General features: G+C 44.4%; 1 protein-coding gene across 4 annotated transcripts in view; it reads left to right on the plus strand.

Moving 5' to 3' along the window:
- Positions 1-24,823, plus strand: part of GRIA3 (glutamate ionotropic receptor AMPA type subunit 3) — a 272,424-nt gene that overhangs the window by 73,774 nt on the left and 173,827 nt on the right. For all 4 annotated transcript variants that reach the window (XM_072627048.1, XM_072627049.1, XM_072627047.1 and 1 more), the window contains exon 3: positions 8,056-8,295. In XM_072627048.1, coding sequence (XP_072483149.1) covers positions 8,056-8,295 — 240 coding nt within the window. The remainder of the gene's footprint in view (positions 1-8,055; positions 8,296-24,823) is intronic.

Raw genomic sequence — 24,823 nt, forward strand, 5'->3', positions numbered from 1 at the left:
AGAGGTTTTTCACTTTTTTAAAGGTATTTTGATAACTATATTTTAACAAAAAGTTATTTCCTTTGTAATCCTACATATTTTATTTCATGCATTTAAAAACATTCTTCCAATAATGTGCTGGAGTGCCCAAGGGGTTTTGGACATAAAAATGGTTAAGAATCCTTGGCCCTAGAAGAGAGAATCCTTGGCTAGAATGCTGAACTGTGGGTTCAAATCTTTCTCATATTTGTGACACCATGGCTTAACCTCCCTGGCTCTCAATTTCCTTGTCTGTAAAATGGGAGCATTAGCCTCAAAGAGTTGCTCTGAGGCTCAAATGAGAGGATGTACGTAAAACATTCACAAACAAAAGTTCCGTAGAAACGGCTGTTGTTGCTATTATCTCATTAGATTTCTCTACACTTGGCCAGACTGAGGAGGGGCAGAGGGGGGCATTCCAGATAACCGAGGGTGAAGTGTCAGAGTGGCATTTTCCTTGGCATGGCTCCTGTCCCCACCAGGACAGATCACAGCCGCTTGGGGAAGTGGCCACGACCAAAATGAACCAGTTCTCTGAGGAGGAGCTTGGCCGGGAAGCCTCTCTATCTGGGCAGAAGCTGATGAGTTTGCAGGCTGCTCGGCTGGAGGAGCTTTGGAGAGCCCAAGGTCACCTCCAGGCCAGGAGGAGACATCCATCAGGGGAGGGCATCAGTGAACCAGTGATAGTGACATCAAAAACATTCTCAGCCCTTAAATGTGCTGGACCAGAAGAATTCTGGAGACAGCACCCAGGCAGTTCTAACAGGGATAAACACAAGAGAGTTAACCCAATATGCATGGGGTGTGGGGAGGGAGTGGGGGGGGGGGGGGAGCAGACACATAAAGAGATCGGATAGAGATGAGATGACAGAGAGAAGAGGGAGAGGACAGATGGGGGGCATGGGGGACATGGGGGGGAGGAAGAGAAGGAAAGGAGCAGGTGGTGGTGGCAGAGGCGGAGACCAATGTGGTTCTGAGAAGTCAGGGAATCTGGGTTCAAATCCTGTCTCAGATGCTCACTTATTATATATGTGACCTTGGGCAAGACACTACCCCAGTACCCTGTCTGGGCCTCATTTTCTGCAATAAAATTAGGTGGAGGAGGGAGAAAACCAAATCGCCTCTAAGGTCCCTTACAGCTCTAGATGCAGGAGCCTATTTCCTTTGACCTTGGGCAAGTCACTGCCCCTCCCTGGGCCTCAGTTTCCTCCTCTGTAAAATGTGGAAGTTGGACTAGAAGTCCCTTCCAGCTCATAGGAGCCTATGGACTTATTCTAACAGCTATATTATGTGATTTCCATGCATTTGTCCAAATTCCTGATTTGGGAGTCCAAGACCACCTGTACCAGCCTCCTGGCTCTGCATCTCCCAAGTTCCTTCCCCAGCCCTGGTAATCGAGTCCATCCTCTGCCCAGTAGGGGGTTGAAGCCGGTGGTTTCTACGAGCCTGCTCCTCCCCACCCCAGCCCTGGGGGTCCCCAAGAAGGAGCCATTGGAGTGACTCTGCAGCTGGCCCCAGGCAGGGTTGTGCCAAGGTAAAGAGAAGCGAACTGGGAGAGGATTTTGTGTGCTAAGAGGCCGGGCTCTGGCCAGAAATAGATGTGGCCGGCCCAGAAGGGGAGCGCACAGCCTGTTCTGGGCGGCTGGGGAAGTAGGTGAAGCTTGTCTCCACCCCCACCTTTCCCGCCCACCAGCCCACTAGGTCTCTGCAGTGCCTGGCAACTGGGGCTTTCCAACTGCTCAAATTGCCCCTGGGCATCCACCGAACACCCTCCTCCCTACCCCAGGCAGGATCCCAACTCAGCTCCTGGCCTTCCCTGAGCCTCCTCCTGAGGCAGCATTGGCAGTCAAAATACCTGCGTCACAATCACTCTCTGTCACTTACTACCTGTGTGACCTTGGGCAAGTTGTTTCCCGTTTCTAGGTCTCAGTTCCCCCCTCTGTAACAGAAGGAGACTGGGCATGATGGCCTGTGAGATCCGGCTCTGTCCCCTGACTCCTCCCTGCCCCAGCCCCACCCCCCAACATTCTTTTACTGTAATGAACTGCCTTGGATTTCTTCTGTTCATATTTATACTCTAGATCCCTCTAGAGATACATGTTCTCTCCAGCAGTAGAACGGAAGGTCCTGGAGAGCAGGGATTGTTTCACTTCATCGCTGACTCTCCAGTTTTTAACACCTTGCCTGGCAGACAGGAAGTCCTGAATCCCTGTTTGTTCATTGATATTCTCTGCGGAGACTACAGGTATTCAGAAATGTCAACCCAGATATGTGGGACATGAGATGAGACCAGATCTGACCAGCGCGACGAGGCATCAGAGACCACCACCCACTGCATGCATTCGTTGCATGTGGATCCTAGAATCCTAGCTGACATGGACCTTAAAAGGCCTCTACTCCAACCTCTTGCTTTTACAGATGAGGGACTGAGGCAGGAAGGGAGAAGTGACTTGTCCAAGATCACACAACAGAACCTGAGATTTCAACGCAGGTTTCTGGCTCCAAATCCAGTGTTCTGCATGGGCAGTAGGACCCAGGGCTCACCATCACTCTGCTTGTTCTACAGGCAAGGTTGGCCTGTCTCCAAAGCCACCCTGATCTGTACCCAATCCAAACAGAATTGAACAGCCTACTGAAATCAGAGCCTATGTTTCTATGGCATTTTAAAGTCTGCAAAGTCTCTTATTTAACATTGCCATAGATACCACTAGGATTATTATCCCCATTTTACAGGGGAGGAAACTGAGGTCCAGCAAGGTTAAGTGATTCACTCATGGTCACATAGCTAGGAAGAGTCACAGATGGAGCTTGAATCCAGGATCCTTCCCTCCCTTCCTTTCTCCTCCCCTTCCCATCCTTCCCCTTCTCCTCCCCTTTTTTCCCTTTACCCCCTTTTCCCTGTTTCCTTCTCTTCTCTTCCCTCCTGGTCCTCTTCTTGCCCCTCTCTTTTCTACTGTTCCACTATCCTACTCCCAACTAAAAGCAAAACAGGGTGTGAGACAGGATAGGGCTGGTGGAAAGGAGACATTGAGTCAGAGAATTTTGAGCCTGAAGGGACCTCAAAGGTACTTTGATCCAACCCCTTCATTCTACAGGGTAGGGGGGAACTGAGGACAAAGAAATAAAGTGCCCATCCCAAGGTCACAAGGCAGTAAGTTTTGCAGTCAAGATTGCAGCCCAAGTCTTCATCTCTGAAATTAGTATCCATGGAAGGTGAACTGTCCCTTTATTGCTTTCTGTTCCTCCCTGGAATGGGGTTCAAAGCATTCGGTCCATTGGAAATATTCCAACTGATAACATTATTAAATTTCCTTATTCAGAGGGTGGTGATTAATGTGTCCAAATCAACCTGGAAGAAGGTTATTAATGAAGGGCTGGGCCCATCACAAGTAGTTCTATGCTGTGGGATCTTTTTATCACTGATAAAGGCATAGATAGCACTCTTACCAAATTATGCCAGTAAGGGCAAAGTTGAGAAAGGAAGCTAACTAGTTGAACTACAAAGCCAACATCCAAATTATTCTAGAATAGTGGGCCAAATATAAAGAGGTGAACAGTGATAAGGATTAATGTAAAGTCCTACACATGGGTCCAAAAAATAACTGCACAATCATTGTGTTGAACTAGTATGGCTAGAGTACAGTTTATGTGAAAAGCCAACTGAATTTTTGTCATTATCATTATTAATAGTGATAACTAATATTTTATAACACTTTAAAGTTTGCAAATCACTCTGCAAATGTTATCCTATTTGATCCTCACAACCCTGAGAAGTAGGGGCCATTATTATCCCCATTGTACAGATGAGGAAACTGAGGCAGACAGAAGTCAAGTAACTTGCTCAGGATCACACAGCTGGTAAGTATCTGAGGCCAGATTTTACCTCAGGTCTTCTTGATTCCGGGTGTAGTGTTCTGGCTACTCTATGACCTCACCACACTGCACTATATGAGTCAACAGCTTGATGTGACAACTTAAAAATCTCACAGTCTTTGCCTCCCACTACCTCCACCCTGTTCAAACCCCATCTGAATGACTGTGGTCAGTTCTGGATACTACATAGATTGAAAAGATATTGAAAAACTGGAGAAAAGGGCAACTGAGATGGTGAGGGGCTTCAAAATCATTACATACATGCAACAGTGGATGTCTGTTTAGCTTGAACTGGAGATAAAGAGAAGACATGATCACTGTCTTCAAATAGTTCCGTAGAGTAGAAGCCAAAGGACAGAACTGGGGACCATGAGTAGAAGTCATAGGCAGATAGATTTGAGGTCAGTATGAGGAAGAATTTTCTAGCAATAAGCTGTCCAATAAAGGAATGGGCAGCTTCAGGAAGGAGGGACTTCCCCATGGCTGGAGCTGTTTAAGCAGGGGTTAGATGAGCATCTGTCAACGATGACTCATTCTTCCACTGGGTAAGAGGTAGGCTTCCTTGGCACACAGAAAATAAAGCTCTGTTGGTCCCACTGACAATAAACCTAATACATTTGTTCACTTGTAGAGGATTTGATGTTGTTTGCTTAGAGGCCCAGAGACCACATTATTACTTTGCAACCCTCTGCTCAATGCCAAGTTTTGCTGCCTGGCCTATTACCATGTAGCATCATTTCCACCTGCCCCGTCTGTCGATGGAAAGCTATGGAACTGTTACAAAGACACATGGACATATTCATCGCTTCCTAGCCAACTTTTGTTATGTCTCATTTAAAGGACCTAGGACATGAGTTCAATGACCTTTGCAATGATGATACCTCCTGAGTCCCATGTCCAATGAGTTGTAAATCAGGACCAGGACCAGATGGGGAGGCTGTGGTCCAAAGTGGGGCAGGCCTTTGCCTAAGGTCACACAGCTAGCAAGTGGCAGAGTTGGGGTTTGAATCCAGGGCTTCTGGCTTCAAATGGTTTATGAATAAAGATCCATCAAGTCTATGGTATGGAAACGACTGACATTGGTAGCCCCAATTAGTTTTATTGAGTCTTTTATTGTCATTATTCCAATGGATAATGGTCCTACCTTGGGTTAATTCACTACTTTTAATTCTTCCCAAAGTGTTTTGAGGGGTATTACCTCATTTTCTGTAAATCACAGCCCAGCAAAGGAGACAGTGCAAGTTGATTATCCTTACTTTGAGAGGAAGAAACCAAGATTCAGTCACAGTGAGATAGTGACTGAGCTAGTACTGGAAGTCAGGGCCTTTGACTCCCAGTGTATTGCTTTTGTACACTAAGGGGGTCTGGAGGACCACCCTCACCCCACCCAACCCATTGCATTTCTGTGTATCTCTTCCCATTGCCAAAATTTTATAAGGGATGTTGAGAAACTTGGACCAGAACGATTCCTTACCTTGGAAGAACTACCCAGGAAACAGAAAGGTTTAGGAAACACGTGGATTCGTATGTATTAGAGTTGTAAAATATCTTCATAATTTTGCCACAACCAGGTTGACTTGGGGCAAGTTCCTTCCCCTATCTGGGCCTCAGTTTCCTCACCAGTAAATTGAGGGGGGTGGGCTAAATGGCCTCTGAGGTCCATCTAACTCTAAATCTACATGATCCTATAGTCCTAGACCAGGCTTCTTATTTTACAGATGAGGAAATTGAGACCCAAGTAGGGGAAGCAACTTATCCAAGGTTATATGGCAAGTGATATAGCCAAGACTCTCCCTCACGATACTGTAAACCCCTTGTAAATACAGTTTCTTTAATTCATTGTCTTTATATCTCCAGTGCCTAGCACTGAGCCTGGCACATAGTAGGTACTTAATAAATACTTGTGCAATATTAAAACTCATGTCCTCTTACTCCAAATCTTTATAATACTCCCTTGTGATAGAAGTCTTCAAGTATCAGAAGAACTTCCAGGAGGAAGAGAGTCCAGTGATTCTACTTGACCACAGAGGGTAGATCTAGGCAGAAGTTATAAGGAATTGACTCTGCATGAAAAACAAGTTCCTAAGAAGGAAAATGGTCCAACCATGGGATGGTCTATCTCACAGGACAGTGAGCTCCCTGTCTCTGTAGGTCTTCAAGCAAAGGCTGGATTGACTACCTGGGGAAATTGTAATGGGAATTTCTGCTCAGAAGACAATTAGACTATATAACCTCTGGGGTCCCTCCCAACCCTGAAATTCAACATTTTGTGACTTACAGAGAAAAAGAATGCTTCCCCCTCCCCCCCAAGGAAGCACTATGTTTTGCTGGGTTAATGCCTGCATTTGATCACTGCTCTCTTTGAGCGGACTCTGAAGCTGATAAGCTGCATTTCCTTTGGCACAGCTTAGCTCTATACCATGTAATTGCAAAAATAACCATTTAGACTGTGAAGAGGCAGTGTGCTCCCAAAAGCAAAACTATGTGCCAGGAAATGAACCCAAAGATGGTAATTAAATTATGGTGTTTTCAGAGAGAGGCCAGGACCGCTCACTGCTAGGAGGCGGCAGAGGAGCCTAGACCTGGGTTGGAAGAGGCAGCAATGGTCAGTTCTGGGTCCCCATTAGCTACCCTGGTCAAGCAGGACATGTCCCACCCAAATCAGGGCCAGACCCATACATGGGCTGGATAAGCAGTACCCAACAAGTTGTGATGGGAAGGGGGGCCCAAAGTGTTTCTCTGTCCCTACCCAAAATAACCCCAATAAACTTGTCTCAGTGCCCCAGATTTCCACTAGAAGAACCATTCATTGAGAGCCTAAGAAAATAGCATGTTACAGGGGTAAAGTGCTGACTCAGGAATTAGAGGACCTGAGTCCAAATCCTACCTCTGATAATTACTGTGTGACCCTGAGCAAATCCTTTCCCCTCCCTGGGCCTGAGCAGCCTTCTCTGTAAAATAAGGGGATTGGTCCAGATGGCCTCTTCGGGTCTTCTTATCTCTAGATCTAAACCCCTATAAATCAAAGAGTCTCAGAGCTGAAAGAGACACCATAGCCACCTTGTCTAAAGCATACCTAAACAAGAATCTCCCTTCCAACATATCCAATGGGTGGTCATTCAGTGTCTTCTCCAGGACCTCCAAGGAGGGAGAAGCCATTAGCTTTCCAGGCAGCCCATCCCACTTTGGGACAGCTCTGACAGTTAGGAAGTCTACACTGGTTTCTCCAAAGCATCCATCCACTGCTTCAAGTTCTGCCCTCTGGAGCCAAGCAAAAGATCTAGTCCTTCTTCTATAGAGCAGCCTTTCAAACACTCAAACGTAGATAACATGGCTCTCCTTGAGTCTTCTATTCTCCTGACAAGGTTCCTTCACACTACTGTCATGTATTTTCCTGCAGTTAAAATGCTTTTGTTACCTGGAAGGAGAGATAGCCTACTAGCAGGGACTGATTTGGTTCATGAGCCCACTAGGCCACCTTGTCATCCAGTAGAGCATGAGGGAACAAGACATAGGATGGGAATATCTTGATACTTTCTGTGTGGAGGAGGCCAGGTAAAGGTCTGGAGCATGAGACAAGTCTTTACCTTATTCCAAACTTTATAAATTTATTGCTTTGCATAAATCACAAAGCCTGTGATTTGACATTGTCCTTCCAATCCAATAGACACTGAGGATCTAAACTGGGGTGGGGAACCTATGGCTTTGAGGCCATGTGTGGTCCTCTAGATCCTCAAGTGCAGCCCTTTGACTGAATCCACACCTTCCAGAACAAATCCGCTGGATGAAAGGATTTGTCCCTATAAAACTTGGATACAGACAAAAGACCACACCCAAGGACCTAGAGGGCCACATGTGGCCTTGAAGCCATAGGTTCTCCACCTCTGGTAAACAATGTCATTCTGAGAGTACAGTACTTTACAAAGCCATTCAAAGTAGGAGGATATAGTATTCACCTCATGTTACTAATTAGGGGATGGAGAGAAGAAAAGTGATTCAAATCCAGATCTTTCAAGTCTAGCACTCTATACCATGACAGGCAAGGTGCCAAAACTGAGGCTCCTGGGGATTCAAGGCATATATTCAGTGTCTCCAAAAATGGCTTTTACCCATTGAATATGAATATGAAGTCATTGAAAGGTTTCTCTCTTTGTCTCATTACAGTCTGCTCCCAGTTCTCCAGAGGAGTGTATGCTATCTTCGGGTTCTATGACCAGATGTCAATGAACACCCTGACCTCCTTCTGTGGGGCTCTGCACACATCCTTTGTCACACCCAGCTTCCCCACTGATGCTGATGTGCAGTTTGTCATCCAGATGCGGCCAGCCCTGAAGGGCGCCATCTTGAATCTGCTGAGCCACTACAAGTGGGAGAAGTTTGTGTACCTGTATGACACTGAAAGAGGTAAGTTGTGATATACATAGTTCCTTCTTCCTTCAACTGGTGAATGAGTTAATGAAAGAATGAATGAATAATGAATGACTGACAGAAAAGTATTTATTAAGTATTTACTATGGGCCATTTACTACTGTGCACAGCTTCGAGATACAAATAGAATACAAATCAAAAGAGCTCTCAAGGACCTCACGTGCCATTGGGGCATACAGCACATTTAAAAAAAGTTCATGTGCTGGACAGATGGGAAGGCACAAAAGTCCTAAGGGTGCATCAGGGAGGCAGATGGAAAGGCCCAGGGATCTGTATCCGTGATTATGTCAGTTACATAAGTTGATCAAATGACAGTGCTAGGGGATGGCAGGATGTAGACACAGGGAAGAAGGTAGGGCCTACAGGCTCTTGGGATGCAATGGCTGAGCAGATAGTAAGGCCTGGTGGTCTTCCTTGTCACCAGAAGGAAGAGAGTCATTAAGTCCAATTTCATCCAAGCTATCTGAACAGTCCAACAGTAAAGATGGAGGACACCATTGGTAGTGGCAGTGAAAAAGAAAGCACCTGAGATCCTCCTCCTAAAAATTATTTGTCTTAACTAATTATTTGATCTAAAATGTGTACCAAAAAAAGTTCATTCAGTCCAAGGTGGAGAAAGCCTTGGACCAGAAGAATGTTCATTTGTTTGGGGGAAGGAGAGTGGCTAATTCCCTGGTAGAGAAGACAAATGTTACTATCCCCATTTGACAGATGAGGAGACTAAGGCTCTGAAAATCAATCCATTAACAAGCATTTATTAAGCCCTTTCTCTATACCAGGTACAGACTTGAGGTGCCTATTAAAAATTCCAAACATTTGATCCTACATTGTGTATACAGAGAGTTGTTCCAGGTTCTGTTAGATGACACAGATCCCTTCTTGTAGAGGGATGAGACTCATATAAAGATAACGTGTGATGCTGTCTGTTATTCTGAAGTATAAAACGATTGTTTTGTAAAGTGTGATGGGGGGCATGGGTGGGAGGCAGGGAGTCAGAAATCATTACCAACTAGAGGAATCAAGGAAGGCTTCTTGGAAGAGCTGGGTAAGAATTCCCTAGGCAAGGATGGGGAGGGAAGACAGGCCAAGCCTAGTAAACAGCTTGTGATTGTACCCCTGATTAAGAGCTAAGTTAAGACATGGACCAAGGCCTGTGGCCTCACAGCCCAGGGCTTATCCTACTAGTCCATACTAGGTATTCCTAGAGTGGCACCTTGGCAAGTAGTAGAGAGAGCTACAGGAGCTGAGGCATGGCCAGAATGGTGCTTTGGGGAGCTTTTCACAGTTGTTGTTGAGGCAGTGTGTTGACGAGATACTCTGGATGGAGAACCTCTGAAACTGAGGGCCTGATCCGTAACCAAATGTTATGCTGCTGGTTTGCCCAAGCTTACCCAAAGCTTGGCCAGTCACCAACCACTGAGCATCCAGAGTCCTGTGCTCAGCTCTGGTAAAGGAGGTGGGGCATGGGCCACATGGGGTCCACACAGGGCAGGTAAGGCACCAACATAGATCACTAGTGTGTACAATGTTGCATATAAATGCACGGGAGTGGGGCAGAAAAAGGTGCTAAGAAGATGTCCAAGGGGAACTGACCAGGGGAATCAGAGGAAGCTTCCTGGAGAAGGTGACACTTCAGTGTAAAGAATGGCTAGGAATTTGCTGAGCAAAGCAGGGAAGGACACACTAGGTGGAGGGAATGGGATAAACAAAGGCATGGAAACTGGAAAGAGCATAGGACATGTGCAGGGGACAGAGCAGTTTAGTTTTGTTTGGATTGGAGAAGACAGAGAGAATGATGAGAAGAGGTTAGAAAAGTTGGGTGCACAAAGGAGTGGAGAAACCTGAATGTCAGACCAGAAATGTGAATTATTCAAGGTGCAACAGGGAGCCACTAAGGATGTTTGAGCTGAGGAGTGCCATGTGCACATCTGTACGTGTGAAACATGCGTCTGGCAGAAATGTGAGCCCTAAGCCTGTCATCATGGGATCTTTTCACAGTAATGGATTCCCTGCCTCCAGGATCATGAGGCCCTGTTTCTGGGAGATTTTTCCCCAAAGCAAAGCTGATTTGTGCCTTATTACTAGCTTGTAACAGCATTCATGAATCCTAGAATCTTAGAACTGTAAAAAAAGACCTCAGAGTGTATTTAGTCCAACTTGTATCTTCACAGAAATCCCCTCTGTAACATCAGTCCTTAATAAGTGGCCTTCCCAGCCTTCTCTGGAATACTTCCACAGACAGGAAACTCATTAGCATCTGAAAAGCTTTGAGCCTTGATGGAGGGCTCAGAAGCCCTTCTAGTGGTCTCTCTCTTGGGCAGATGACTTGGGCAGACTTGGCTGTAGGGAACCAAGGGTTTTTCCCCACCTTGGTTTCATAGCTTTAGTACCAGGGGGCATCTCAGGAGGCATCTAATCCAACCCTCTTATTTGAAAATGGAAAAAAAGGAAAGCAGTGAGGCTAAGTGACTTGGGAGAGAGTGGACAGAGCATTGAACTCAGGGTCATGATGAACTGAGTTCAGACCCCACCTTCACTGCTTACTGGCTGTGTGACTCTGGGCAACTTGTTTGACCTCTCAGGGCTTCTATTGCTTCATCTGGAAAATGAAGCCTCACTAGCTTCTGTCCCTTCCAGGTCTAAATCTATAATTCTATGGTCTTATGGTCCACCATAAATCTAGAGCCAAAAGGGACCATGGAGGTCCTCTAGACCACCTCACCTTATTTTACAAAAGAGGAAACCAAGGTCCAGGGCAGGAAGGTGACTTACCCAAGGTCAAACATAGATCACAGGATCTAGACCTGGAACAGTGTTCAAACACAATCTATCTAGTCCAAAGTACTGATTTTACAGGGGAGGAAACTCGGGTCCAGAGAGAAGAAGGGACTTGCCCAAGGTCACACTATCAGGGCATACCAGAGAAATTGATTCACAAACAGTATATTCACAATATCCAGCGGTATCAGATCCAGGGCTAGATCTTATGCTATGGGTCATCATTTGGACAGTTCTCATCATCTTTCAAGGTTCCACTCAAATCTCACCACTTCCTTCTCCAGCACACAGTGATACTGACCCACTGTCTCATTGAAATCCCCAAATAATATGACCTTGGAGAGCTCCAGAAATCACCTCTGACTCAGAGGCCTGTGGTTCATTTTAATTCTCCTCAAGTGCTTATTGCCAGTGTGTAGCCTTAGGCTTGTCATTCCCTAGGCTTCAGTTTGACCCTTTCTGTAAAAAGAGGGACTAGATTAGATAACTTTCCAGGGCCTTTCTAGCTCAAGATCTAGGAGCCTAGGTACTGAATTCAAATCCTGTTGCTGTCCCTCACTATGTGACCTTAGGCCAAGTCACATGATCCTTCTGGGCCTCAAGTTTTATTTGTTTTGTTCACTATTTCCTCATTAAATGTAATACAGTTCTAGCCACATTAGAATGCTGTGGACCTCATGTAACCAGGGGTCTGTGTGTTTGACAACTCTGCACTCAGTAACACTTTAAGTCTATATGTTGCAGAGAAGGTGATGACCTGAACTCATAGGGGGGAGTTTCCTTCTCTGGGAGTTTCCCATATCAGTGAAAGCCTCCATCCAGCCCCTGGTGAAGCTTTGAGCTTAGAGAGGTTAAATGATATGTTACTAAGGAGAATGGATTTGAATCCAGACCTTTCTGACTTGAAAACCAATATTCCTTCTACTAGTCTCACTATTTAAAAATACCATAAAACACAGATAATGTTATTATGTGATTTCCTAAGTCATTATGCACAAGTGGCTTGCTCAGAGTCACCTGGCCCATATGTGTCAATGGCAGCATTTGAACCCAGATCTTCCTGGCTCCAAGGCCAGCTCCCTACCCATCATGCTACGCTGCCTCTCCTAACCTGTAAAGTGGAGATAATAAAGAGCTTCGCAAACTTCTAAAGCACTATCTAAATCGTAGTTATTCTTTTTATTACCGATGAACCTGAGAATTACTCTCTGAACCTGTTTCCTTGCATTAGACTAACATGGTACAATGAAAAGAGACAGCCTAGTAAAATATAATGAACATTGGTTCTAGAGTCAGAGTTAGGTTCCAATCCTGCCTCTGATGCTTACTACCATCTGACTCTTACTGCTGAGTCTACAACTTTGGGCAAATGACAATCCCTCTCTCTAGACCTCAGCCTAACTGGCCCCTGACAGCCCTAGATCTAGGATCCTAGATGGTCTCCACCATTCTCTCCTCTTAGAAATACTTTCCAGAAATGCTTCCTTTATATTGGACAAGCATCTGCAGCTTCCACACTAAGAGGGGCAGAGATAAAGTCCAAATCAATGCCCAATATCTGTGTTTTTCTCCAACGCACAGTCCTCTTCCTGGTAGTCTTGCACCGTTCTCCTGGCTTCATAGATCACCTTTGTAAGGATGACTCATTAACTATGTGGCCTTGAGCAAGTCCATTCTCCTTCTCTGGGCCTCAGTTTCTCTCTGTCACTTGAGTAACCTGGCCTCAAATGCTGTCTTCAGGCCTTCCAGATAATAGATCTTTGATCCCAAGCACTTGTTGCCTTGGAAAGGAAGCAGACTACTAGGGCTCTCTCCCCCACGTCTTCCCCTTCGAGCACAGATTCAAGGAGATGGTAACGCTAACCATGAAGCCAGTGGAATATGAGCACAGAGACCTTCACTTTTTGTGTTTGTTTACTCAGTGCCCTGCACAGGCCTTTGCACATAGTATTTAATAAATACATGTTCGATGGGACAAGAAAAGCCCAGCTCAGCTCTGTTTGGGGACTTATTCGAACTCTGGCTCCTTTCTCCATCTGCATAAATTAGACAGGCCCAGGGAGTACATTATCCTCTGAGAGACAGACACAAAATCCCCCTGTCTGAGTAGCAGTAATGGAGGTTGACAGTAGCTGAGACATTTGGTAGTTTCTGCAGTTTGCCTAATCTATTGTGAAGAGTCTTCAAATCAGAGAACACCCCAGAGCCCGTAGAGAGTGCTGAAGGACTATTTGGACTGGCTTGTGAAGAAAAGGCCGTACATATGTCTGTAATGAGAATCTCATTGAAGAGGAAAATACCAGAGCTGTCAGATTTTTGAATACTTTGCCCGGCACATCCTTGACTGCTTTGAGGCATAAAAAAGAGCAAGTACTGAGTAATTTGTTGTCAGCTGTTGAAATAAATTATCATTTAAACACTTCCTCTTCCACAAAGGTTATTAGCTTGGTAGCTTGTTCCTGGGAATGGGCTGACTATCAGGGAGAAAAAAATCACGAGCCATTAAACCAGCCACTCCAATACTGCAGATTAGTTACCCGAGCGATTGTTCTCACCACGATGGGACAATGCAGCAGATTAGACCAGGCGATTCTTAATAAATACCGGCACCCTTTAGGGCTGTCATGCTGGGATGAGAAGAGCCTCTCCGGGAGGGGACACCATTTACTGGAAGATTTCCAGCTCGACTGGGGAAAGATACTTGGGTTCCAAAGGTATCTTCCACAAGTAATATATTTCTCCGATCCCACTCCCAAATGCCCTGCCATATTGGAATGTGTCCTTAACTCCTTGGTGGCAATGAACTTAGAGTTGAGGTGCTTGGATGGGGGAAGGAACAAAGAATTTAGAGAGGCAAAAGACATGGGTTCGAATCCTCCTTGTGCCACTAACAAGATTATAGGATTTAGAGCTGAAGGGAGCCTTAGAGGTCATGTAGCCCCAGTCTCGCCATTTATTATAATTAATATTATTATTTATTTCATTAAAGATTTCCCACTTACATATAAAAAATTTTTAACAATAAATTTTGAGTCCCAAATTCTCTCCCTTCTTCCCATCCCTCCCCCCTCCTTGAGAAGGTGAGAAATTTGATTTTGATTATACATATGAGGTTATGTGAAACACATTTCCATATTAGCCATATAGTAAAAGAAAACCCAAATGAAACAACAATAATAAAGAAAATTTTTAAAAGTATGTTTCAGTCTGCCTCCAGAGTTCATCAGTTCTCTCTATGGAGATGGATAGCATTTTTCATCATGGGTCCTTTGGAACTGTCTTCAATGATTGTTTTGATCAGAGGAGTAAGTCTTTCACAGTTGATAATCTTCACAATATTGTTATTGTTTAGGGTTCTCCTGATTCTGCTCACTTTACTTTGCATGAGTTTATATGTTTTTCCAGGTTTTTTCGAAACCATCCTGCTCATCATTTCTTACAGCACAAATAGTATTCCACCACAATCACATACCACAACAAGTTCAGCCATTCCCCACAATTGATGGGCATCCCCTAGATTCCCAATTTTTTGCCACTACAAAAAGAGCTGCCATTTATAGTTTTGTATGGATAGGTCATTTTCCCTTTTCTTTGATGTCTTTGGGATACAGACTTGGTAGTGGTATTGCTGGGTCAAAGGATACGCATGACTTTATAGCCCTTTGGGAATAGTTCCAAATTATTCTCTAGAATGGTTGGACTAGTTTACAACTCCACCAACAGTGCATTAGTGACCCAATTTTTCCATATCCCCTCCAGCATTTATCATTTTCCTCTTTCTGTCAATGTTTGCCAATCTGATAAGTATGAGGTCTCAGAGTTGTTTTAATTTGCATTTCTCTAATCAGTAGTGACTTAGAGCATTTTTTTATCTGACTATTGAATGCTTTGATTTCTTCTGAAAATTGACCGTTCACATCCTTTGACTATTTGTCAACTGGGGAATGGTTCTTATTTCAATAAATTTGGCTCACTTCCCTGTATATTTGAGAGATGAGGCCTTTGTCAGAGAATTGCTCCATTTAGAAGAAAACCGAGACCCGGAAGCATGTAGATCATAGGATCACAGATCTAATGCTAGAAGGGACCTCAGAGACATTTTAAAGACAAGGAAACTGAGGCCTGGAAAGGGAAAATTATTTTGCCCAAGGTCTTATGTAGAATCAAAGATCTAGAGTTGGAAGGCACTACAGAAACCATCTAGTTCAATCTCCTCATTTTGCAGAGGAGGAAACTGAGGTGAAGTGAATTGCCCAATGTTACGTAAGTAGTAACTAAATTCTCAGACTCTGCATCCACTGCTCTTCTCACCAACCCACAGTGCCTCCTAGTAGTGCACCAGTGTGTAACCTTGGGCAAATCATTGAATCCATATGGGCTTCAGTTTCCTTATCTGTAAAGTGAAAGAGTTTGCACTAGGTGCCCCTAAGGTCCTGTCCAGCTAGCTATGATCTTCTGATCCTATTTATCTTCATGTATACCCTGATAAAAGAATAAATCTTCTTTTGTGGGTTTATCAAAACATTCTCTTCTTCAGGTATGGTAATGGCATTCTCATCAGTAGGACATAAGGTTTGAATTGTTTTCCATAATGGGAATGGGTATTTCAAAACAATTATTAACAATAACATCTTGCATTTATATGGCACTTAGAGATTTTACAAAGCAAATACTATCTCCTTTTACCCTCACAACAATTCTGTGAGGTAGGTGCCATTAGAAATGCCATTTTACATATGAGAAAACTGAGGCACAGAAAAGTCCATTGACTTACGCAGAGTCACACAGCTGATCAGTTCCTGACGCTGGGTTTGACCTCAGGTCTTCCCTAACTCTGGGCCCAGCCCACCATCTACCACGCCACTTCACTGAAAGATCAGTGGGCCTTAGGCTTGAATCCTGGCTTTGCTCCTTTCTAGGTGTCTGACATAGCCTTTTTGGGTTTCAATTTCCTCACCTTGCAAATAAGGGGTTGGACTTGGTCTCCAAGGTCTCTAATCTGGTGATCTTGTGCTGTTTATGCTGACTGGAATTAGGGGTAAAGCTACCATGTCAGCTGCATAGTCCAAATTTCTGCTTCCACAAGCTAAAATATCTTGCTCCTTTTGTCCTGCAAAATGAATAACTCACCCTCCCCCATGCCCATCCTCAACCCCCTGCAATGCACCAGTTACCTGAATGGCATTGACTCCTCTGGAGGAAAAGAGGCAGCAAGTGGCAGGATTTTTCTCTCTTCCTCTGACTCTGGGGTACTCTCCAATGCATTTATACTTTTCCCAGGCAGATCAGAGCCCCAAAAGCAATTAACCCTAAAAAGGTGCTGAATCACTCTGTTCAGAACAAGAAGAATCAGGAAGAAATAGGCCTACTACCTGTGAGAGGAGAGTAGGTGGTATAATGCTAACAGATGACAGAATGCAGAATGACTCAACTCCTGTCTTTTGTGGTTAAAGAGAAAGATCTTCAAATTGGCGATGGTAAAGGGAATACAGTGGAGACAACTGAAGCCCATGATAGGTGAGGAATCTAGCGAGGGGACAATGAGCTATTGTAACTAACCTTATGATTCCAACCCCAGATGAAATATGTCCCTGGGTACTGATGAGACAGGTGGATATGATCTCAGAACCACTGACTGTGACCTTGGAGGAATCACAGAAAAGTAGACAGTTCCCAGAAGGCTAGAAATGGGTCGATTCAGCATTGATGTTCAAGAATAAAGAAAAGGTGGTTTCTGGAAATTATCAGTCAGTAAATTTAAGATTAGTGAAAATTCCAGAGCAGAGTATTAGACAAATAGTCTGGGAGCCCTTAGAAAGCAAATGGAGAACCAGGAGCTTGTGTGGTTTCTTTAAAAGTAACTCATCAAACTAACCTCTTAGAAGCAGCTGGTGGTACAATGCATAGAACCCTGGGCTTGGCATCAGCAAGACCTGAATTCAAATCTGGCCTTGGACACTTACTAACTGTGTGATCCTGGGCAAGTCATTTAGCTTCTGTTTGCCTCAGTTTCTCCAACTATAAAATTGAGATAATAATAGTACCTACCTCCCAGGGTTGTTAGGGAGCTCAAATGAGGCAATGCTTTTGTTTGTTTCTTTAGCTTGTGCAAAGGAATAATTACTTCAAAAGATAGAATCACAAATAAACAAACTTACTCTACAACACATGGGAGGCATCCCCAGTCATCATTTAACTCAGTTCCTATAGAGCAGACTCTCATTTCCAAGTCTAAAGCCCCCATGAGACTCAAGTCCCAGGGATCCGGGCTTCTCAGGGCTAAAAGCACTCAGCACAGTGCCTGACACATAGCAGACTTTTAATAAAGGTTTCTTCCCTTCCTCCTCCTTCTTTTCCTAGTAGGGTTACTAACTGATAGATAAGATAGATGAGCCATAGCGCAATGGCATAGAATAGATTTTAGCAGGACATTTCCCAGAATCTCTCATAGTCATACTAGAGAAGGCTAGAGGGGATGTTGAGGGCATCCAGTCCAATCCCCTCATTTTACAGAAGAGGAAACTGAGGCTGAAAGAAGATGAGTGACCTGCCCAGAGTCACACAGTCAGTAAGTTCCTGGAATTTAATTTGAATTCAAGTCATCCTGAATCCAAGTGAAGCTCTCTTTCCACTGTGCCACCCAGCTACCAAAGTGGCAGTTGTCATGACATCCTTGTAGACAAGATGGGAAGATGTGACTTAGAGGTTAAGGTTCAGATGGCAATAGAGGTAGTAGGTGCAGTTGGAAGTGTTTCGGGTTCATCAGTATCTACAGCACATTACATTAGCACAAGGAAATTTTCTTTACTTTTTAAGGTTAACCTTAAATATGCAATCATAAAGGACATTATTTTATTCATCAACCAAACTAAAGTCTAAAATTGAACTATTTTAATTAACATCTAAGCTTTACTTAAAAAATGCAAACTGAAAGCATGAGACATAAAATACCAAATGTGAGGGAGGTGATGTGGCATACCTAGACACACTCGTATCTATAACCAGGTCGAATGGCCATATTAAAATAAAAATTGCTTATTGGATCAATATCAACCTACATACAAGTCTCTGATAGCATGCCAAAGAGATCTAGCTTAACCTCTGCTCTAATCAACACTTTTGTCAATAACATCGATAAACACTGAATTATTTACTTAGATGGATTCCAGATCTCAGAACTGTGGACTCTCTTTCCACTGGCGTAAATCATACCCCAACCTTCCGCATGCACACACACACACACACACACACACACACACACACACACATACACACACACACATACACACATGCGCACACACACTCACACACACATGCACAAGCACATTTTTTTCTTCTTATGTAATCATTGCCCATCTCCTTCCATTAACCTTTCACAGTGAATCCACCCAATGAGGGGGAGGCCCTTTTCCTATCTCAGGAATTCTAATGCGGCACTTGGATTGTCTGTCTTTTTTCTCTCATTGTTGATCCATGATCCATCTTCTCCCTTTTCTGAACCCATATAGCTTTGCTACTGGTTTTTCCTCATTTCTCATATGCAAGTGTTTATGGTGACATGATGGTGCTGGTTTGCAATCTGCCATGCATCTTTCCATGCCCAAGGGTTACTTGTAATTATAATTCTGAGGTGATGGTGTTTCATGTTTCTTCACTTGAAGATGGACTTCTATGACAGTGAGAAGTTAGGGAATCATCCAAAGCACTCTGCCATTTTCCAACTCTGAGTCTTCTGCCTGCATAACTCTGGACCCAGCTCACAATTCATTTGAAGTACTTATACATGAAGACATGCTTATCCAGTTTGAGAATGGACCCAAAATGGGCAGGGCACCCGACCTCCCTGGGCCTCCATTTCCTCCTCTGCAAAATGGGCCAGAGGGCCTCTGAGGTTTCTTCCAGTTCTAGAGCTTTTATGTGTGACTGTGAGGAAATCACTTCCCTCCATAGGCCTCAGTTTCTACATCTGTAAAAATGAGGGGATTTAGGTCAATTGGTCTCTGAAGTCCCTTCTAGCTCTAGGTCTCTTATCCTGTGGTGCTCTAACTCCATGATCCTATAACACTATGTTGGATAACAGACTCAAGATTCAGAAAGATTTCACGAGGTGGGGAACCTGTGGCCCTCAAGGTCCTCAAGTACAGCCCTTTGATTGAATCTAAACTTCACAGAACAAATCCCATTAGTAAAAGGATTTGTTCTGTAAAAATTGGACTCAGTCACAAGGCTACACTCGAGGACTTAGAAGGCCACATGTGGCCTCGAAGCTGCAAGTTCCCCACCCCCAGTCGCTAGAACAATGGGCCTACACACGTAGGCAAAAGATAATAGGAATAGATATAAAGTGATGCATATAGCTTTGAAAAAAAAATCAAATTCACCGATACAAGATAGGGGAAGTGTGGATGGAAAACAATTCATATTAGAAGAAAGATCTGGGGGAGTTTAGTGGGCTACACACTTAGAAGTCAACAGCCGTATAGAAGCCAAAGAAGATCATGTGATTTTGGACTGCAGTAAGAGAGGGACACTGTTTGGCTAGAGCTAGGTCAGAGTCCCTTTGGACTCTGCTATGGTCAGACCACACCTGAAAGACTGTGTTGAATTCCACTGTCGTGATTTAGAAAGAAAATTGAAAAGTTTGGATGTGTTCAGCAATTGAGGAATGATTGAACAAGTTTTGGTGTAGGGTTTAATGTATTGTACTGTAATAAACGGTGAAGGGGATGGTTTCAGAGAAACTGGGAAAGATTTGTATGAACTGATGTAGAATGAAGTAAGTAGAACCAGAAGAACCAGCTATAAAATGACAACATGTAACGAATGACAACCCCATCTTGAGGGCATTGATGACTAAGCATGCTTTCCACCTCTTGACACAGAGGTTCACATGGGCTCAAATGCAGACTTTTCTTTTCAGACCTCAACAATGTGTGAGGTTGGGTTTGTGTGACTATGCATATTTGTCACAAAGGCCTTATTTCTCTTATTTTCAATGGGAGTGAGAGGGAATAAGAAAGAAGGGTTAGTGATGTTGCCAAAACATAGAAAGAAACAGGTTATTGAAATAATTAAAGGAAATCACACAGAAGAAAACCAGAGAAAACAGACAAGCAAGATAGCTTGAACAGTAAGGTGGTGAGTTTATTATGTAATTTTTAAAGGAAATATCCATAGTGGAGTCCTGCAGATCCATAGTGAAGCATCTTTTTCTTTTCTGCTTTGAGAGAGAGAAAAGAGAGAGTGACCAGGATGGGGAAAGAACTGGAAACGATATTAGATGAGGGATCGAGATTGAAGGACTGAAGGAACTAGGAATGTTTAACCTGGAAAAGAGAAGGGTATTTATGTATGTATGTGTGTGTATATGTGTGTGTGTATGTGTGTGAGAGAGTTTGCATGTGTATATACATTCTTGTGTGAGTGTGTTTGTGTGTATGTATGTATATTCTTGCATTGTGTAAGTTTGTACAAGTGTACATTCTTGTGTGTGTGAGAGCAAGTGTGTGTGTGTGTTGGTGAATGTGAGGGGGGAATGTGAGACCTGTCTCTGCCATGTGCAGACTGTCACGTGGGAGACAACTGAGCTTTGTTCTGCTGCGTCCCAGAGGAAAGGACTAGCAGCAGTGTCTAGACACTACAAGGAGGTAAGTTTTAGCTCAGTTTGAGAGAACTTTGGAACACTTGGAGCAAATACATAACAGCTTGACTCAGAAAGGAGTGAGTCATATGACCCCCTGTCAAGAATGCTGAGGAGGGAATTCTTGCCATGAGTGAGGAGTGACCTCTGAGGTCCTTACTAGCTTGGAGATTATAGAAGTAGCCACATACAATAGTACATACAATTTTGGACTAGATGTCAGAAAGCCCTGGGTTCAAATGCTGCCTCAAGTTCTTCCTACCTGCTTGACCTTGGGCAAGTCACTTAACTCTCTGGGCCTTGTTTTCCTTATCTGTAAAATAAGGTAGTTGGGCTCAGTGATCTTTAAGATCCTTCCCAGTTCTAAATTTATGATCCTAAGATTCAAAACAGTCTTCAGCTAATGGATGACTCTTCTCATTTCAGAGGGTTTAGTTGAAATCAGTCTAATAGGTCACTGTTTGGTGGTACCTGCTAGAATTAATATCCTGTGTAAGTCTGTAGGAAATCCCAACAGCAGCCACCTCTGTGCTATGACTTGGAGGTTCAACCCTCAGGACTCCCCCAGCTTTGGCTAGCGGCTCCATTTGGTATCTACTATCTTTGAGTTGACAGCATGTTAAGCAAAGGGAGCAGAGAGTTTTAGAATGGAAGGAGGCAGAGCCAACAATATCAAATGAAGCTGAAAAGGCAAGGAGAATTAGAATGGAGAAAAGGCCACTGGATTTGAGGGTCATTGGAAACCTTTGAAAGAGTAGTTTCAGAAAAACAACAAGGACAGGAGTCAGATGAGAGGAGGTTAGGGAGGGGATAAAGGTGCCAGATGGTTGTAGATGGTTCAACAGAGAGGTTTAACAGTGAAAAGAAGAAAAGAAATCACATGTTAGCTTGAGGGGTAGCAAGGTCAAGGGACCTTGACACAAGCAGGCAGCTTAGAAGGCCCTTAGTATCTACCTATACGTCACAGGATCAAAAAAGCATTTATTAAGCATCTCTTGTGTGCTCAGCACTGGATTAAGAGAAGCTGGCACTGTCCCTGCCCTCTGCCCTTCAAAACAATTAAGGAACAGTCCAGAATGCAGTATGTGACCAAGGTCTAGGTGCTGTGGCCCAGGAGTTCCAGCAAAGGACAGTTGGTTCAATGTAGGCTGGAGGTGCCAGGGAAGGCTTCACAGACAAAGTTGGAAACCTTTACCAGACACCACACATCCCTCTCACCCTACAGTGGTCTTGTCTTAGTTCCTAAAGGAAAACAATATGGTGGCTCCTCCCTACCTGCACCCCTCAGAGCCCAGAGACTGTGCCAAGAGGTGGGCTCGGACCTCCGGAGCAGAGAGAGCTATTGACATTATTGTAAGCTCCTGGAGGGCAGGGACTAGCTCACTCTTGTCCTTGGGTCCCTGCTGGCCCTGAAGCCAGAAAGACCTGAGCTCAGGAACTGCCTCTGATACCTGCTGGCTGTGTGACCCTGAGCCAGTTCATTTAACTTCTCTGTGCTCTGGCAGCTCTCTAAGCCTGAATGTGGCAGAGAGAATGTGACTGACCTGCATTTCTAGAAGGAGTTCCCTCATCTGGGAGTTCCCTATTCTCCTGATATCACAATTCCAGTTTCTATCCCAGGCACAATGCCTGGCACAAAGTAAACACATAATTAAAGCTTGTTGATTGATTATTAAATGGGAACAAAATGTCCATTTCTCTAATGTATTCATATATACTGTATTATATGGCACAGTGGATAGAGCATTGGGTATGAAGTCAGGAAGACCTGAGTTCAAATCCAGCCTCAGATACTAGCTATGTGACCCTGAACAAGTCACTTCACCTCTCTCTGCCTTAACTTCCTCAACTCTAAAATGGAGATACTAATAGCACCTACCTCCTAGGGTTGATGTGAGGATAAAATGAGATGAAAGTGCTTTGTAATCCTTAAAATACTATATTCTGCCACTTATTATTAGAATTCATTCTATAAACATCTATTAAGGATCGGTTATGTTCAAGGCCCCTGACAAAAGACAAGGCAAAATGAAAAGCTGTATCTGTCTGCAAGGAGTTTGCCTTCTACCGGGGCTGGGGGTGGAGGTGGAGGTGGGGGGAGGACATAGCATCTCAGTGGAGAGAGAGACCAGGAAGGTAGCATTGGAGGTGGCACCCAACGTGAACTTGGAAGGAAGTGAAGAATTCTGGAAAGTGGAGGTAAGGCACTACTATGGTGGAAGATGGAATGTCATAGTCAGGGAATGGACAGTGGCACAGTTTGTAAGAACAGGGAAAGTGTGAGGAGGAGAAAGGCGAAACTTTCTCCCCACAACCCTGTGGGATAGATCACTTGTTCAGTTGTATCCAACTCTAGATGACCCCATGGTATTCTTGGCAAAGATACTAGAGTGTTTTACTATTTCACTGTCCACAGTGTTCCCATTCTACAGGTAAGAAAACTGAGGCAACAAGGGTAAAGTGACTTGCCCAGATCCCACAGCTAGTAAGTGTCTGAGGCCAGATTTGAACTCGGGTCTTCCCAACTCCAGGCCCAGTACTCTATCCACTGTGCCACCTAGCTGCCCGGGATAGATTGTATAAGTATATTATTCCATTTTTACTGGCAGAGCCTGGAACTGAGTTTCAGAGAGGGAAGACCTAAGCTCACACAGCAAATAAACAGTAGTCAGGATTTGAACCCCCCAAGTCTAAACCACATCCGGCCTATCTCTGTGCCCCTCGATCAGGGCTGCAGTTGCAGGACTCTCAAAAGCAACACTACTGGGCCCTTTGCATACCTTCTGCTAATTCAGAAGCGTTCATGTAATGCCAATGAAGATAAACAGAGCTCCTGCCGCCTGGCCTCAGGCAGATCCCTGCCCACCTTGGAGACCACTGCAGAAAGCCATCCAGAAGGCCAGGAAAGAGGATTAAGACAGGAGAGGCCATTCTCTCCTCCCCACAGGCCAAGAACATTGAATGCCTTTAATTGGTGGGAGATGGGGGGAGCAGAAAGACAGCCTGCCTTCTATCAGGTCTTTTTGGGCTGCTGCCAGGCATGCCACCCCCTGGGCCGCTGGCCTGCACTCTGTCGGCTCCCCAAATGATCTGATTAATTCTCCAGTGCTAACTGTCTCAGCAGGCTTTCTGGGCACCAGAATAGAGGCTAATTAAGATCAGGTCAGGAGGAGAGGCCAGTGGGAGTCTGCACTCTTCTTGGGGGCTGGGCTTCTTGGGGGCTGGGCTTCTCCAGCTAGTTCTGTTTCAGTAGTATTCTTGGCATTGATTTTGGCCCAGTCCCATGACAACTTCCCATTATCGTATCCAAGACATACATTGGTCCTTCCTTTGTGGGCAATTGCCAGGTTCTGGACTTGTTTTGTAACGTTCATAATTCCCATTTCTTTAGGACTATAAGTTTGCAGGGCACCTTCTCTAAGGAGTAGATAGTACAGGGCTCCATCTTCATTTTACAGATGAGGAAACTGAGTCTCCGAGAGCTGAAATAGATAACCCAAGCATACTTGAACCAGGATTTCTTAGGGCTGTGGGTTTGAGAGCCAGGAAGGATCTTGGAGGATCTTGGGGTCTACTTGTTCATTTGACAGATGAAGAAACCACAACCCAGAGAGGGGAAGATATTTCCCAAGGTTGCCCAAGTAGTAAGTGAGAGAGACAGGATCTGAACTCAGGTCTCTCTACTCCAAGTCTAGTGCTGTTTCCACTCTCCCCTCATCCTAGTTTTATTTCAATCAGATTTGGAATATGTTTGGAAGTCATGGTAAATATTAATGGCCTTTGTGTGCAGACCATTTTAGTGTAGTGACCAGAGAGCTGGCATTAGAGTCTAGGATACCTAGATTCATGTACTGCCTCTGAAACACACTGCTTGTGTGACCATGGCTCAGTGACTTCAGCCCTCCAGGCCTCAGTTTCCTCCTCTGTAAAATGAAGGGGTTGGACTCCATAGTCTCTGAGGTCCTTTCCAGCTCTAGACCTAGAATTCTATTTGTGACCTTGGACAAGTCACTTCCCCTTCCTGGGCATCAGTTTCCTTTTCTGTAAAATGAGGGTGCTGGCCTAAATGATCTCTTGTTTCTCCCA

Source organism: Notamacropus eugenii, chromosome X (assembly GCF_028372415.1).
Source record: "Notamacropus eugenii isolate mMacEug1 chromosome X, mMacEug1.pri_v2, whole genome shotgun sequence".
NCBI classification, from domain to species: domain Eukaryota; kingdom Metazoa; phylum Chordata; class Mammalia; order Diprotodontia; family Macropodidae; genus Notamacropus; species Notamacropus eugenii.